The sequence below is a fragment of the Wolffia australiana genome, chromosome 2 (genome assembly GCF_029677425.1).
Source record: "Wolffia australiana isolate 7733 chromosome 2, ASM2967742v1".
In the NCBI taxonomy this organism is placed as follows: domain Eukaryota; kingdom Viridiplantae; phylum Streptophyta; class Magnoliopsida; order Alismatales; family Araceae; genus Wolffia; species Wolffia australiana.
In genome coordinates this window covers 1662173-1679919 of record NC_135836.1, presented here as the reverse complement: position 1 = coordinate 1679919, position 17747 = coordinate 1662173, and the positions used below count along the sequence as shown (strand labels likewise).

The 17747-nt window shown below is 35.8% G+C and overlaps 1 protein-coding gene across 1 annotated transcript; it reads right to left on the bottom strand.

Moving 5' to 3' along the window:
• Positions 1-2985: 2985 nt before the first annotated feature.
• Positions 2986-5099, bottom strand: LOC144716510 (uncharacterized). The gene is made up of 2 exons (XM_078591640.1): positions 4670-5099; positions 2986-3706 (listed from the first exon to the last, which is right to left on the bottom strand). Exons 1-2 carry the CDS (start codon positions 5045-5047, stop codon positions 3167-3169), a joined length of 918 nt encoding a protein of 305 aa, XP_078447766.1. The 5' UTR covers positions 5048-5099; the 3' UTR covers positions 2986-3166.
• Between the last annotated feature and the right edge of the window lie 12648 nt (positions 5100-17747).

Genomic DNA, 17747 nt, shown 5'->3' with positions numbered 1-17747 from the left:
TTGATGTGATCACTAGTTCTTCCCTATCTTGAGTAGCAAGTCACGCTGAACCTTTGGATCAAGGCTCCATATTTAGCTTCCTCATTGACAATAAACTACGTTTTGATAGTGTTTGGATACATAGAACCTATATAGACATTGGCAATAGGACGCCTAATATCCCTTGGAACATATGTCACCATGTATAATAGTAAACTTTGTTTGACTTGACCCATTATACATGTTCTGCCTGTTACTCTACATCACTCTCCTGTTAGGTTTAGGTTTAGGTTTAGGTTTAGGTTTAGGTTTAGTTGACCCATGTTAGGTTTAGGTTCATTAAAGCATAAGTCTAAGTCCATGTACCCCAGCTAGAGAACAATGATTACTTCCACTTATGGTAATTAGGTCCACTCAACATGGGAATTATAATACCAGTCTGATTTGAATAAAATAAGAAAAAAACATAAACTAAAAAGTATACTCAGCCCGATACAGGGTAACTCCTTGTTCATGGATGAAATTAATACCTAATTGTTAAATTTATTATGTACATATTGAGTTAAGCACAAGTTTTTTCAAAGCATTATGTCCTAGGGTATTTAATACTCTACATTTAATTTGCATGTTCAATATGCCACCCATATCAATATGCAAGGTTTATAGCCAAACATATAGATATACATAAACTTTAAGTAATTATATCAAAATTATGCATGAAAAAAACTATGTGCCAACTTTCAGTTAAATCATTAAATTAACTCGAACAATGTAGTCATATGGCCCTATATTTGTCTATGTGGACAACACCTAGACCTGATTCACACTTAAGTAGAGGTTCAAATGGGGTGCGTTCAAATGATGACTCTACGGGCCATGTCACAGGGAGCTCTGCTGAGTGGTGTCCCAAATGGGCCACAAGCATTGGCCCCAAGGGCCATGTTACAACGGGATCAACTTAGTGGGCCATGCTTGGCGGTGGCCCAAAGGGGATGCCCAACCACTGGAATGAAGGGGCCTGGTCTTGTAGGCTCCCTTAGATGGCTGTGCTCAAAACCTCTTAGGGAGAAAGCTTGGAAGAAAACATACTCTTCAGAATGGCAGTGACAAATTGCAAGAAGCTCTAAAAAGGCCACCAGAGGTAAACCATGCTATGACGCCACTTGATGGATTGCGGAGTGTACCTATAGGTGCACTGACAATGAAATACTGTCACCTTGCTCCTTGGATCGTCTCTGGAGGCGGTGAAACAGCTCCAACAAGCCCAGTAGCTCTCTCTATAGTTGTGGGACCTGGACCACCAGGTAAGCAACTCAAACTGGATGCTGGGAGCCCTAATGAGATTTTTTCCTTTTATAGGGGACGAACCATTTTACCAACGCTAATGTGCTATTGCCCACTGCCAAAAAGACAACAATACCATTATTCATGGGTAGTCAACAAGTTCAACAACAAAAATGACATAATTTTTATGGTCCTTATCCCTTATATAACTTCTAAATCAGAAAAGACGATTAGATCTGATATCTAAGTGTGAAACATTATACTTTATCAGACACCCACTGCATACTTGTTTCTCCTTAATCTGTTGTCCTAATATTTGTTTCAATAATATATAATGCCAATTCTTGCATCTCACAGAAACTGTAGATTTGTCTCATCCTTTCAGCTATGATTAAGACAAACATCAAATTACTATGCCAAGGTCTAAATAATATATGTCATATAATCACATTAAAAATTATACAAGCCACAAACATTTGCCTAGGTACGGTGATAAAATCAGGATGTGCCAATTTGTTGTGTTAAATTACTGAGCATAAGAATCACACGATCTTAATATATGATACGATAATTGATCACTTGCTTAAAGCATATTATTTGGATACCAATAAACCACTCAACTAGCTGGTAACCTTTAGACATCAAGAGAAATGGATTAATATTAATTGGATAATTTTGTAAAAAAGGGAAAATTTCATAAAGTTAAAACTAGGTGTTGTTATTTACACTTTTCCCTCAAAGCTATAAATTTAATCACTCAGATTCTTGTCCATCACGCATGCACCTCTATAATCCTACCTATTTTCAGACTGCTTTAATATGACCCCATCATTTTGAAAACAACACTTGACTTCCACTTTCAGCTTCCTTTTTATGGTCTAGCAACACCACTCAAGATACATTTTTTGAAGTTCAAGACCTCCAAGCTTGGGCCCCAAATATAAAAATGTGTGAAAAGGAGACGGGAAGGGAATGAGCTACGCCGAATCGGCTTTGCTCATCCAGCTAGAGGATCTCCATCGCTGGTCAATCACTTTGGTGATTCTTGTCCTTCCATATGAGGCAACTGCCTTTCTTGAAGGAGACCTTCTTACTTATAACCCTCTTATTTATTCAAATCCTACACCAGGGATGTATATTTTCTTTTTCCTCTGATAAGTCCTCGGAAGATTATTATCATTCTCATGAATTGTATATGATCCATTGTAATCAGTTGGTATATTTTTGTCAGGAAGTTATCATGAGAAAGTAAATCTGAAGAACTGACATTGATCCTTGGGTTTCTAATTCCAGGAATGACTCAAACCATGATTAAATCTTCTGTTTCATGAATTCTATGCGCGGTGAATTCAATTCTATTTCTCCACATCAGTAATTGGTTGCAAATACAAATTTATTTTTCTGCACAATGAAGCTGAGAGGATCTGCCAAAAGTCCGAGAAGAGACAGTGGAGAAGCAGGGAACCAACTACATGTATTACTAAAAAGACGGGACCAAAGATATCAATCAATGAATAAGAATAAAGAGAGATATCACTTATGAATCCTCGCCTCTTAATCATTCATCTTCATTCCAACATCTCTCACACTGAGGGATCATTGATGCATAATGATGCAAAGAGAACATACTTTACTCTATTTAGGCTGTCACAAGATGCCTTTTTCTAACAGAAGGCAATAGTGGTCTACGAATCATTCATTCAAATATAACAAAGCTGAAGCGATTAAAACAACCTCATTTTATACATGTTATCAAAACCACTGTTTTGTAAATTTACAAATTCAAACTCTCCTCTTGCGACTGTACATTTCAAACCATAAGCCAGAAATTAAAACCTTCTGATTCTCTCTGATATCAAACTGAGTCATAGCTACTTATGCCAAAGCCTAATATGCTCTCAACTCACTCTAACTGCATGGACTTGATGATTTCAAAGTGCATTTGTAGGCTTGGGAGCAGATTAGAAAAGTACATTATTTCCTTGAAGCATATTCTCTGAACCCCATTGGGGGCTTCCTCATGACGAAGTATGCCAGCAAATTTATCCTTTTCCTCACGAATCCATGGCCTGTGATTGTCACACCACTGACGGGGCGTCCCATGAAGAACAACACTTATGGGTTTGCTGCTGCTCCACGCGTGAAAGTTCTCTACAATCTTCTTGATCTTGCAAGGGTCTGTCAGATAGGCTCCTGGGCAGTTCAAACCCACATCCACAAAGTGGATTCCAGAGATACTTTGGAGGAATGCAATTTCTGAATTAGGAAATTTCATCCCATCCAGAGAGGTCTGATCATCAACAGACGCATCTTCTATGCTTGAAATTTCAGTAAGAACTTGGTTCAAGACAATGCCCCCTTTACTGAATCCAATGAGTACTGTCCTGGGAATAGAATGAACGCCAGTTGATTCTTGCTGTCTTCCACCAACCTTTGCAGAAACCTTAATGGAAGGAAATAATACATCTCTAAGGATAAGTAATCTAAAAAATAGGAGGAAGAAAATGAGAGAAATGATTAATTAAGACATGGGAACAACGCATGAGCAGCACTTGAAACACGAGAATCAACCAATAATTATTAATAAATTAGGAAAGTTCCACTCTTTTCCGCGTATCTTGCTTTCATCTTGGTTTGAAGAAGAGTACCCTTTTTTCCAAAAAATTCTTTTTTTGAAAGTCAAAAAGTGATTTCTGCATTTGAATTCTTCCAAAAACTGGGTATCCAAAGACAGACATTAAGAAGCAAAGAATTTGATTCCTACTTACATAAATGAACACGTTGATATTTAAATGAGAGGTTTCCAGTAAACCCTAACAATAAACTCAGCTGAAAGACTTTTGTGATGGCCGAAAGGACAGTTATAACCTTGCAACTAGACAAGAAGAAGATCCTATTTCATGAGTATTTTGGAGTTTTGGATAACATTCCCTTTTGAGAGCAAGAAGACATGCATGAGATTGCCCCAAGGAAGGGAAAGAATGATTGATTATTTGAAGTCAACTCACAATCTTTCTTTCATCTCAAAAGAAGGTTATACCCCTGCAACTAGCTTAGGCAGAGTAGCTCAGAGGAGGGATATTTTTTGGTCTTTTGGAGCCCTTTTCAGATCAAAATGATGTGTTTTCATTGACCAAACTCGGGAAAATAGAAGTCTTTTTCAAAAAAAAATAAAATCTCTCTCTCTCTCTCTCCCCCCCCCCTTTTCTCCATCTACATTTTTTTCCTTTCTTCCTTCACTCTTACATCAAACCGGCAGATTGTTGAACCTTTGAAAAAACCCATCTATCAACGAGCACAAATTACTAACCCATCGACAATAATCACCAACAAACTCCACCCATAATCTTCAAAAACAGAATATAGAACGAATTCAAACCGTAGAGATTAAGATTTGAGAACGAACCTGGCGATTACACTCGGAGAGAATCGAAACAATCGCCTTGGAAGCCGGAAACAGAGCTGGGTCGTAGCCCAAAGGGTCACCGCAAGAATTCACAGTGGGGACGAACTCCTTGTAAACGGAGAGCGACCCATTGTAAGAAGGGGCGCTCACAATCCACGCGTTAATTGCATCGCCCCCAAGCTTTGAAACGAGCAATTGCGCGATGTGGGTCGAATCAGAGAGCTCTTCTATTACCTTGTTTCTGCTCCTCCCCTCTATTCTATCGCCTTTGAAGAACACTGCGTTGATGGAGACAGCGGAGAGGGACACAGAAGCGAAGATCTTCAAGTGGGTGTTGCAATTGAAGGGCACGATCAGCGTTCCAGCCCAGCGCGACATCGCTCCGAGACGGAAAAATTACTCTTTTTTTGGACATTCGATTGAATTTCGTTTGGAGTTCCAGGAGGGTCTTTCTGTGTAGATTTAGGCCTTTTGGGGGGACGTGACGTTGATGTGATGATGAAGATGAATCTATGATGATATGATGATGATGATGATGATGATGTGATGATGAAGATGAATCTATGAAGATATGATGATGATGATGATGATGAAGATGAATCTATGATGATGATGATGATGATGAAGATGAATCTATGATGATGATGATGATGATGATGATGATGTTATGATGAAGATGAATCTACGATGATATGATGATGACGATGAATCTATGATGATGATGATGATGATGATGATGTTATGATGAAGATGAATCTACGATGATATGATGATGACGATGAATCTATGATGATATGATGATAATGATGATGTGACAATGATATGATATGATGATGATGATGTGACAATGATATGATATGATGATGATGTGACAATGATATGATATGATGATGATGATGCGACAATGATATGATGATGATGTGACAACGATATGATGTTAATGTGATGATGTGATAATGATATCATGTTGATGTGATGATAATGTCACGATGATGAAAATGATCTTATGATGATGTGACGTGAATATGACACGAAGATGTGATGACAATATTATGATGATGCAATGACAATGTGACGATGATGACATGAAGATGACATAATGTTGCGGTGATGATGATGATGTGATGAATGATGATGATGGCTTGAAGATGAAATGAGGATGTGATGAAGGATGATGATGGCTTAAAGATGACATGATGATGATAACCTGCAGATGACAAGAAGATGGTGTTATGATGAAGTGACTATGTGATGATGATGTGTCTATGACAGGTAGATGATGTTATGATTATGTGATGATGACTTAAAGATGATGTGATTTTTATGTGGCAATGAGATAATGACGTGACAAGGTGATGATCTTCATCATCATCATCATCATCCAGATCATGGGTTCTTGAAAAAAGAAAATTTTTGTGACAGTACATGTCATGGCCTCATGTCATAGTCACACTATGCCACTTAACCTGTGATGAGAGGTAAGGATGGAGGACAGATGACGAATGATGCTTACATACAGATGGGACAGGAATGAACGGCTGTCCCTTTAGCCATCTGTTCAGAGTAGGGAACGGCACGTCGGGGACATGACGCCCCGGACATGATGGGACGGATGATGATCCATGACGGACGGTGACATGATGAAAGTTTCCTCCCATCCCACGTCCTAGGATTTCGGAAAAATCCGTCACGCTCGCATCACCATCATGGTTTGCGGCGTTCCCGTTACGTCCCCGTCACCGGACAGCGTCACAGTCACGTGTGACGGAAAAAACAACCATGCGGAGGAGAGAGAATTGGAGGGGCCCATCTCCAATTATCTTTGGACGACATCCTTTTGAGCACGCGAATTAATGCAGGAACTTTTCTGCAAAATGCCAAGAAATCGAGTTAGTGACACCATGTGGCAAAATCTCGGCCGTCGAAAAGCTTAAATCCAACGATTTTTAAGTTTTTTTGGTCATTTTTAAAAATCCATCACGGCCATCATCCGTGATGGCCGTTCAGTCACGTCACTTGTCCGTGATGAAACATGTATTTTTTAGATCTTTAAAAGTCATCACCACTATAAATGAAATTGTCAATCTCCATCCGGATCCATCTGTCCTCTATCACATCCCTAATTCTGGGTTTGAAACTAATGGTAAAGGAAATTTTAAAGGATATATGGATTCCTACTTCAACTTGGCTCAAACTATCCAAACCTAGAAACTTCTAGTTTCCCAAATGAAACTGATTGGACAAGCAAATTACATGACCAAAAAATATAAAGGATACTCTGAAGAACCACATAAAATACGTGGCATTATCTGTCCATTCAAATGTGGGACATGATGGAGAGGTTTTGGGAGAAGCATGTCGAAAAAAGACGGTACTTTTGTTCATTACTATATCACTATATTTGAGGCAATCTTGACTGGGTTAAGAGCTCTCTAAGAGCCGCTGACGACAATTTTGCCTTTTCAAGCTGGACTCCCTGATCATAAAAGAATGAATTACATTACGATCAATCACTTTTTACAAATGAGCTTCAATTAGGAAGAAACATTGAGACTTTCCTATCTTAAAAAATATATTCCCCTTCTTTAATCACAAATCTTGACAAATTAGGTCTTATGTCATGCATTTTATGTGTTTTATTGAATTTAACTAACTTCCTTTGCATGTTGCTGATGCAATATACACTCCTCATTAGCTATTCTATATTTAGAAAGCTGAAAATAATCCCTTTAAGGAATTCAAAAATTATTTTTTGTGTAATTCAATGCCTCGTCCATGTGCACACTATCATTCATCTCCTTCATGATCATACACTTGACAAAACATTTCATAGATATTATGACTTCATACTATATGATTTGGATTAACCCTAATTGATTTTTAAGAGCTCATCCTGATTTTCTCTGATGATTTTTTTTAAAAGATATGCATAGGACTAACGCAAATCAATTTGGGTGCTAATGAAATGGGATATTTAGCTTAATAGGCCAATAAAGGGGAATCAAACAGAGCTACTTGGGGCCGATAAATTTTTTTATTTGAACTGATATAGGGTAGATGAAATATGACATTTTAATATGGAGAGGACATGGCATATCCAAACATACACTCTACTCCTTCCAATTAAAGGTTTAGCCTAATCAATGGCTGAGAATGATTGGGCATTTAGAGGCCAAAAACAGGAAGATGCTGCCAGATGGTGGTATCAGGTCCAAGGGTGTGCTGTTAATTTATTTATAAATAAGAACTTATGACATAGCCAGTAAATAATAAAAGGGAGATGGGTATTTTGGGAACCAAATTGAATGTATAAATTATATTTATTATTATTATTCCCCATTTTTTAATTGTCCCATCCACAAGACCACGAACCTAAAGTTCATATACTGTGACGTGATTTTGGTAAATGGAATGTTGAATGTCTTTTCTTAATTTGGAGAGAGCAACTTGGTGTTTAAAAAATTCTCTTTCTTTGTGACATATAAAGACCCTTAGTTGGTTTTTTCTATTTAAAAATGTCTTGGTTTATTTCATCATATTTTTATATAATTAGTTATGTCATATTATCAAAGGATAAAAAACAAATCCCTAAAAATAGTATAAAAGTTTTATTCCCCTACTTTTCTATTCATTTCATCAAGGGGTTGGCTTGTAAACCTTACTGTTTTATTTGGTTTCTGAAAAATGTATCTCTAAGTATTTCAATTTCTGGTCTGTAGTAGGTGTGAACTTTATTTGAAATATAAATGATCCAACTATCAAGATAATAAAAATGGAAAGTATGATTGATTTAATTTAAAAATATTTACAAAAGGTCAAAATTATAATATTTTGGTTTTATTTATAAATATTTGTGAAATTTAAGTCATGATAAAAATATTATTTATGTTGAAAATATATGTTTTGCTTTTAAACTATAATTAAGGAATATTTAACGGCTTATTGTGGCCGTAAGCATCATGTGTCCTCATTCCACTGAGTTATGTTGAGGTAAACATTACCATCAGTTTTAAAAAGGGGGAAAACTTTTTAAATGTAAAGATGCTGTAATGATGGCACCAATAACTTAATTAAAGTTTTATCATTTTTGAAGCTCACAGAGACACATGGAAAAGTAGCAAAAATCGGCGAATAGGGCTTGTGTATGGAAAGATGAAAGACTGGATGGATGCATATATGATAATGGATAATAAGTAATGCATATTATAATTACAGTGGTAAAATATTATATTTTGGGGAGATATTTGAAGGTATATTATACTTTGATATGCCTAAAATTGGAATAAATTAGCATTCATACATTATTGTCTAATTGATTGTGGGCAAAAGGGCGCTTTGATAGCATCAAGTTTTGCATTGCCATCATGGTGCAAATCTTTCAAATAACAATCTGACTTTTGAGCATGCATGGTCACATGAAATAATCCAAAAATGTATCCAGGGAGTGGAAATTAGAGCAGAGACAATGAAATCGTCGATGAATATAGAGTGCCCCCCCATAAGGTGCTGAAAAGATGACACGTGGTGGAATTGAAAAGCACTTTCAGATGTCAAAAACAGTGTAGATTGAAAGGAGATATAAGATAATATTACCAAGATTCATCCCTATTACATGTGTGATATCCTATGATCCATGACGCATTTTGATCTAAAATTTTGTAGGAGGGTTAGTCTTTATCTCTTCTATCCATTCATATAACTTGGCCCCAAGAGACTTGTAAACATTACCTTGATATATATGGATTCTAAGATCTTGATCATAATCAAACATAAGGGATTCCTACTACAGAATATTTTGAATATAATTGAAATAACATCTACAAAAGGATTGAACAAATCACCTCGGCATGCATCAGATTCATGATTTCTTGGATCCCTAAGTGAGACTTAATGGTCAATTGACTCACTCATGGAACCCGTCTGCCACCACTTTACCATGTATAGTCCCTCATTCACTTCACACTCCTAGGATGACTTAGGGTATGATCAAATGTCAAATCCTAACTGGTCATCTGAGTTTGTACTTTTCTCAATTATTCAATTGCCTTCGCCAAGGACTTCATTCCATCATCTTCCTTGAGCTGTCTCCTCTTATATTGAAGGCAGACAAGCCCGTCTTGACTACTCAATCATCTTCATGAATTTTTTTCTAGACCTGGACTAATTTTTAGAATTATATGATAACGAACTCATAGATCATAGTCAAAGTAAAACCTTCCCCCCACAAGAGGTCTTTGGTGTCTTAGGTCTGAGGACAACTTACACAAATGTGACATGAATCAACCTGATTGACAGTTTGTATAGTGCCATTCATTTTGGTATAATACCATTCATGGATCAAATGAGTGAAATTTTTGCATTAAAGATCACCCACTATCTATCCATACCATGTCTACACTTTTTGCTATTGAACTGGTCATACTCATCATATGAATGAGACTAGTCAATGTTATTCTACCCAGATAATTCAATGTCTTTCTGGAATATCCTTGAAATATATATATATATTTATAATACATGAATAAAAACTAGTGACCTTTGTATTATGATCTCATCTTAATTCACTAAGTCGGATCAAGTATTCATGTACTTCATTATAAGCATCACATGTGCACTTTAATAAATATATTGTATTAATGAACATAGAATGAGATATGTAATGTGTGATTGGCTTTCTGTCCACATATATTCCCATCAATCGTCCTCTTGAAAGAAAGCTGATTACTATTATTAAACAAACCCTCTGTGTTGCTAGTGATTCTCAAAATACATTGAGCTAATAATTTTGTCTATGGATCTGCTACATTTTCAGTCAGTGGAATACTTCCATCATGAAATATCATTTTATTGATGATCTCCCTAACAAGGATAAGTATCTTAGAAAGTTCTTTAACTTCTCATGAGACCTAGATTGTTTCACTCGTGCAATAGTACCGTTGGTATCCCAGAAGAATGGAATAGGGTCTATGATCAAAGATGTGACTCCAACATTATTGATGAACATTTCAATCACCCTTTTGACTTGGAAGCTTCAGCTACATTGATGTACTCAGCTCTCAACGTGAAGTTTTAATTTGATCCCACTTGGAAACATTCCAATAGGTTATATTTCCATGTTGTATAAGCATGACTCTACTTTCTTTCATTTGGATATCATTGAAAACTCTATTTTGTGTAACCCTTAAGTTTCAACTCAACTTCTACAAACTAGAAACATTTAATTTTTTCTTATCAAGACATCAAAAACATATCTAACATTGTTTATAGTCTTCACAATAATTAGAACTTAGGGCACTTTAGACCTCACACATAGAATGATATACATGATGTATTTTATTATCATGGTACAATGGTGTTCACCATTCCAAAGCCCCTTTTGGTGATGTTTTCAATGTTCATAGATTTGGAGACTATCTATAACCTTCATGACCTATCTCTATAGAATCGTAATCCAAATACATAGGTTGATTCTCCTAAATCCCTTCATCCATTTCCTAGATTCCATAATCACGGTGTGTATCCTGGTCAACTTTATCGTGGAATCTAGTGAGAACCCTTTTTCCATCAAGTTTCTCTTAGAAACAGTTCAACCTGTCCATCAGCATAAAACTTCATTTAAAGGCCCATTAGCACACAATGGGTACCATACCCTTTGGAATGTCGACCAAGTTCCAAACTTGGTTGAAGTACATGGACAGAATCCATTTGTTCTCGCGCACTCCCACAATTAGAGTAACCTCTTCAAAGGTTAAAGATCCCTATAACTAAGATAGAGTATCTTGAAATTTACTCAAATCATGATGTCCAATATTATGATCAAGTTGTCATTTCCTCTGTACTAGACATAAAAAGTTCTTTGGTACATATCTCAACAAGTTCATCTAATGAGGTTGTGGTATTATTGGATTTTTAATTTTTTCCAATAAACAAGTGTTTTGTTGGAAATACATATATCACTTAATCACTAAGTACTAATTCATTGAAATCACCATTTACCCTGTCACTGAAACAATAACCTATATCCATATTAATCTCGAAATTTTTACAAAAGATAGAGGAGAGAATAATAATTTCCTTAAAGTTTCAGGTTCAAACCGTAGATGATTAAGATCATGAGCTTCAAAGTAAAATGTAATATATCTTCCTACAAACAAGGATGATAAGTACCAATTGAAACCAAATTAATTGAAATCAATTTCTTTTAAACATCGTGATATCTTCCCATGCATGGACATGAGTTTTCTGTTGTTTAAGATTCCATAAAGCACTTTGGGAATATTTAATGTTCCTAAAAAAATTTAAGTAAGGATTTTTAATAAAAATAATAAAAAATTTAATACTATCCTTTCAGTTATTAAATTTTAGTCCAACTTAACATATATATACCTTGACACAAAATTTTGTGATGAATATCCACTTATGATTTAATGTGTTGAGATATATTTTAATTTTTAATAAATTTCGTGAATGATATCATTCAGACATCAAATCTAGAAAGTGTCAAATTCTGGTGTGTTGGCTCAATCATAGAAAACATGTTTATTCTATGAAGTCGAAGCGATTATCGTGAAAATTGATCTATGAAATCAATACATCACATGTACCTTATGCGGAACTTGTTCCACCCTTGACTTGCTCACTCTGAGATTTTTTTGAAGCTGTTCATGTGTGTGGCCTCTAGAAGTATCCACATAATCACATTGCTCTTGGATCTCCACTTCTTCTTCTCCAACTCTTCTTGAAAATCTTGAAGATTTTCTCACCATGAAGACTATCTCCTTGGTTGAGTGGATAAAAAGCAAAGAGTGAAGAAAGGGGGTCCAGCTCTGGCTAGCCTGGGTGCCTAAAATGGGTGCCCCTTATCCTATTTATATTTTAAACAAGCTTTTCTCAAAAAACCCATCAAGTTAAATATATTCACCAATGCCCCTATGATCTTAAGTGTGTGACCCTCTAGGCCCATGTATCATTGTAGTTAATAATTTTAGTGGACCAATAACCATTATTATCCAACCTTATTAATTAACTATATCAACATACAGATTAATTAACTAAGAATCAATTTAAACCAATCAATAGGTTAAGTTTCCAGCTCGTGGGGTGCCAAGATACACTTCATACTCTAGAAGATACCCAACAGTGCTTGAACTCTCTCATAGAACCTTTTACCATCATCGGTTACCATATACATATAATCCTTCATCCGTGCAAGACTCTCAAATGAATTAGGTTATGGTTGATCGTCAAACCTTAATCCATCTTTCGATTAGTATTGATGTATAACGAGTATCATTGGAGAATGCCTTCTCTAATATCCTCACTACCCGGGCCAGGGATTTAGCAGCATCAGCTTCCTTCAGTTAATCTCCTCTTATACTAAGGGTGGATGATCTCGTGTTGACCACTCAATCATATCCATGAGCTTCTTAATACATCTGAGCTACGACTTGTTTGAATCCCATGATTAGATACTCGTAGTCATCCATCCACTAGATGTCCTTGGTATCTCAGGTCAATGGATCACTTATACAACCGTGACATGAATCAACATGATTGACGTTTAGGTATAATATCATTTAGAGATTCTTTGGATCAATTCAGTGAACTCTTTCTCCAAAGAGAACTCACTATCTGTCCTTAGTGTCACCACACTAATAGCCACATGATCAACTATATTTATCATATAAGTAGGATCATATAGTGTTATTCCGTCCAGATAATTTGATATCCATCTCGACTTTCCATCGAGTAGGAATAGTTTGAATACATGTTTTAAGATTGGCGATTAATGTATTATGATCTCATCATAATTCACTGTCATTGCACACATTCATGGACTTCATTATATACATCACACTAGCATAGTAGTGAACATAATGTTTTATTTAATGAACTTAAATAAAAATATGGTGATGTGATTTGGCTTAACGACCACATAATATCCATCAATCTCCCAATTTGACTAAAGAAAATCTCCCATATTTAAGAATCCCATGTCATATAGTGACGCTCAAAGACTTCATGAGCACCTTATTTAGGGGTTCGCTGATAACACCCTAATTTCGGTCTTTATTTCATGTTATTAGCATGATTTTATGCATTTAAAGAGCTTAAAATTGGGTTATTATCATACATTTACACGAAAATAATGTTTTCAAGTAATTTTTGATTTTTCCCTAATTTTCTGTTAATTATATGAATTTTTAAAGATTTGTTGAAGCTCGAAATAATTATTTTGGGATGAAAATTGCATATTTAATATTTTATTTCGACATTTATCAGCATGGGAATGAATCAGTGATTTTTCTGGAATTTTCTAGAATTTTTTACGAATTTTTAGGATTTTTTTGGGATTTATTTCAAGAAGAAATGCATTTATTCTATTAAAAAAGGGCATATTTATAAGAGAAAAAAATGTATTTATACAATTTCTAGACTTTTCGGGACTTTTTTGCAATGTTTCGTTGCAAAAAGACCCTGAAAACGGCTCTCGGTCGCCATTGCAGGCGTAAAGATCCTATTTAAAATCATTTAGGGTTTTATTGCAATTCCATTATTAATTGTTTTAATATTTTAGAGAAAATCGGAGGAGAGAGAAGGTGAAAAAGGATATATGTATAAATACATTTGAGCGACGTTTATTTTCAAAAGAATGATTTGTAAGGGGTTTCGCGCAAAAAGTCAGAAAGAAGCTTGGCGGGGGCGACGTGGCGCATCGGTGGCCGTTGGATGCGGATCGAATGGATTTTGAAGAAAGAGAGGGTGCGGACGGTAAGTTCACTGCCCGTGCGGCGCATGCGAAGCACTCGCACGGGGGGTGACGTGGCGACTTCTCAGCGGGTCTTTCTGCGACCAGACGCACGCAAAGGCGCACAACGATACATATGCATTTGCCGCACTTTCGATTTTTCTTATGTTTTCTTCTTTTTTCGCAGGGGGTACGTGGCGCCACGAGAGAGCACCCGCCAAAAGAATTTAAAACGTCACAGCCAATGGGCTGTCGACACGTCATGGCGTGTATTATTAAATAAATCAAACTTTAATCCAATGGCTAAAATTGGTTAAAATTGATTTATTAATAAGTTTTGATCCTGAAGTTCGATTGAGATGATTTTTTTATGGATTTTCTCGTCTTGATCCCCTTTTTCTATCTGTATGGATCATTCAGATCTAGCCTACATTGATAGATAAATATTAAATACTAAACAGGGGTAAAATGGTGATTTTCACCATGTGACCTAGGTATAAAAGCTGAATTTCGAGAGGGGGAGCTCATTCTGGAGGGTGCTTCATCACAGCTGCAAGACAGAGAGGAGTCCCATCCTGGATCAACATTTTTGGTCTTTTTTTCTTTCATTGTATTCAAACTTTTATGCATTTTGAATGAAATAGGTTAAGTTGTTTGTTTCTTCATCTCCATTCTGATCTGAATTTCTAAATCGCTTGGCTTGAGCGGCATGTACAAGCCCTGATTAGGATTGAGAGGAGAAATTAAGAAATTTACCTGGGCATTCAATTGCATTCCAAAAGAAAACTCTAAAAAAATTAGTTTTTAATTCTTAGGATACTCAATTTCCCATTTTAGTTCTGAATTATCTGTTTGCAAAAATCAACCAAACTCACTTTAAGAACCCTCTTTAAACCTCTCTAATTGACTTCTCGGATCCTTTAATTAGGATCACAGAAGCAAATTTAGAGCACGTAATTCTTCTACTCTTCTCACCTCTTCTATCCCCCTCTCTAAATTCTCATCTAATTAGGGTGACTTGATCCTCATTGAAGATCAAATTCACTCTGATTAGGATTTAAAACACCAAAAAGAAAATTAAATTGAACTTCCTACTTGCCTCCCTTGGACGACACTCATACTTATCACTATACATTTTAAGTAGGGTTTTTATAAATTTTATTGCATAAGCCAAAATTCACAACGACAAGGGCTAAAAATTTCTTAGATTCCAACCCTATTTTCGGCTTATCAGTCGCTATGTTGTGGGTGGATAGAACCCTTTCCATCACACATCTCCTCAAGCAATGATCTTCCTAATTAAGTGAAATCACCTCAAAATGTGTTTTGACTTCTGATGAGACAGTGGCTCTTTCGCTTGTGCTATTGCACCATTGTTGTTACAAAACAATGAAATAGGTTTTGAGATGGAAGGAACAATGCCAAGTTCCATGATGGATTTCTTCAACCTGACTGCTTCCTTGGCAGCTTCGGCGGCTGCAATGAATTCAGCTTTTGTCGTTGAGTCTGCGGTAGTACTCTGCTTGGAACTCTTCCAAGATATCACACATCCGTTCAATGTAAATAGGAATACAGATGTAGATTTACTGTCATCTGGATCTGATTGGAAACTTCAGCCAATGTAACCCTAGAGCTTCATCTCCTCTCCACCATAAATGAGAAATAAATCCTTAGTCCTTCTCATGTACTTAAGGATGCATTTCACTGGTACCCAGTGTTCCTCTCCTGGGTTTGCCTGAAATCTGCTCGTAACACTTAGAGAAAATGCAAAATCAGGTCTAGTACATTGCATTGCATACATGATGGATCCAATAGCCGAAGCATATGGGACTTTAGCCATCATCGCTCTATCTTCAAGAGTCTTAGGTGAGTACTCTTTAAATAATTAAGCTCCATGCCTCATTGATATGAGACCTCGCTTGGAGTTCTCCATGCCAAACTTTTGACAATAGTATCTATGTACTTAGATTGGGATGATCCTAGCAACCTTCTCGATCTATCTCTATAGATATGTATTCCTATCTTGGCATAATGGGTTTGGATGCCAGCAGGCCAGGCTTTCCATTTGTACCAGAAATATGATGGGCTTTCCTTCTCACAGATTTGTGTATCGTGACCCAACCTAAATGTTTCATCCTACTATTATATGATGTTTACACGTTTTTGTTTTTTTTTTCTTTATTTTCATACATAATTTTTGATAGAAAATTTTTTGGTGATGACATTTTGGGACCTACAGAATGGGACATATGAACCACCCCCCACACATATATACAAGATAAGGGGAGCCCCTGGACCTATGTAACACCCCGAATCTTTACAATATCTTCCTTTTATTCTAGTGTCAGGGAAAACTCTCCCCTTCCTCATTCTCTTCAAAATACTCCTTTCCCACCTCATTCTCAGATATCCCCGCGTGTGTTCTTTCGAGTCCTTTAAAGGCTAGTTATAGAACATGATATATGGCAGCTGGTGCCACACTTAAAGAGAAAGAGAGAACATCTATTACTCAGATTAAATTGGACCGATTGTTTTCCACTTTTCGTGGTTAATCATATATTACCTTATTGATTCTTTTACATAATAAATGTCAATATAAGAAGTGTAAAAAAACAATTGATCCGAGCTTAAAATATCAAGATAAATTACATTGATATCAAGAATTAATCTTCACATCAATAAAACTGTGATCACAATTATTTAATGGAATAAACTATTTTACATCATAATTGGATGTCTAACCCTAGGGCAAGAAATTTAATTAAAAGAATAAAACTTTATTCTTAAATGCTAATATGAAATCATATAATGAAAACTTCATAAAAAGATGAAATCATATAATGTTAAATGTTTAAGATCGGTACTCCCTTTCATCACCCATTAAATTTGAGAAAGTTAATATTCTTTTAACAAGCATGAAACTATTATTGTGAAAAGCTTCTTCATGGTACTTGTGATACTGTCATCATCAATTAATTTCATGTATGCTTTAGGACATAATTAGTGGGTTTACTGTGAGTTCAATTTTATCTTCCGTAATTTAATCCTTTTGACCAATAAATCTGTAAAATATATTTATTAAAAATATAAGAAATGCCATTTTCAAACCTCTTGATTATTCCTAACAAAAATTATATTCTTAAATTTTAAATGCAATGATTTAGTAATTTGCAGTAGTATGGGTATTATCATAAACAGATACATATATTTTTTACTTCATAATCTTAGATTCAGATCCTAAACATTCTACCAAATTACGGAAATCTCAATGGATATCAAGATCAAGAATATGACAAGTAATTGAGAAACACAAATCAACAAGATTCGTGA

Coding starts and splice junctions, on each gene's coding strand:
- LOC144716510 (XM_078591640.1), bottom strand. CDS start 5,047: ATGTCGCGCTGGGCTGGAACGCTGATCGTGCCCTTCAATTGCAACACC. Junction 3,707..4,669: donor TCTCCGAGTGTAATCGCCAG/GTTCGTTCTCAA, acceptor CCTTCCATTAAG/GTTTCTGCAAAGGTTGGTGG.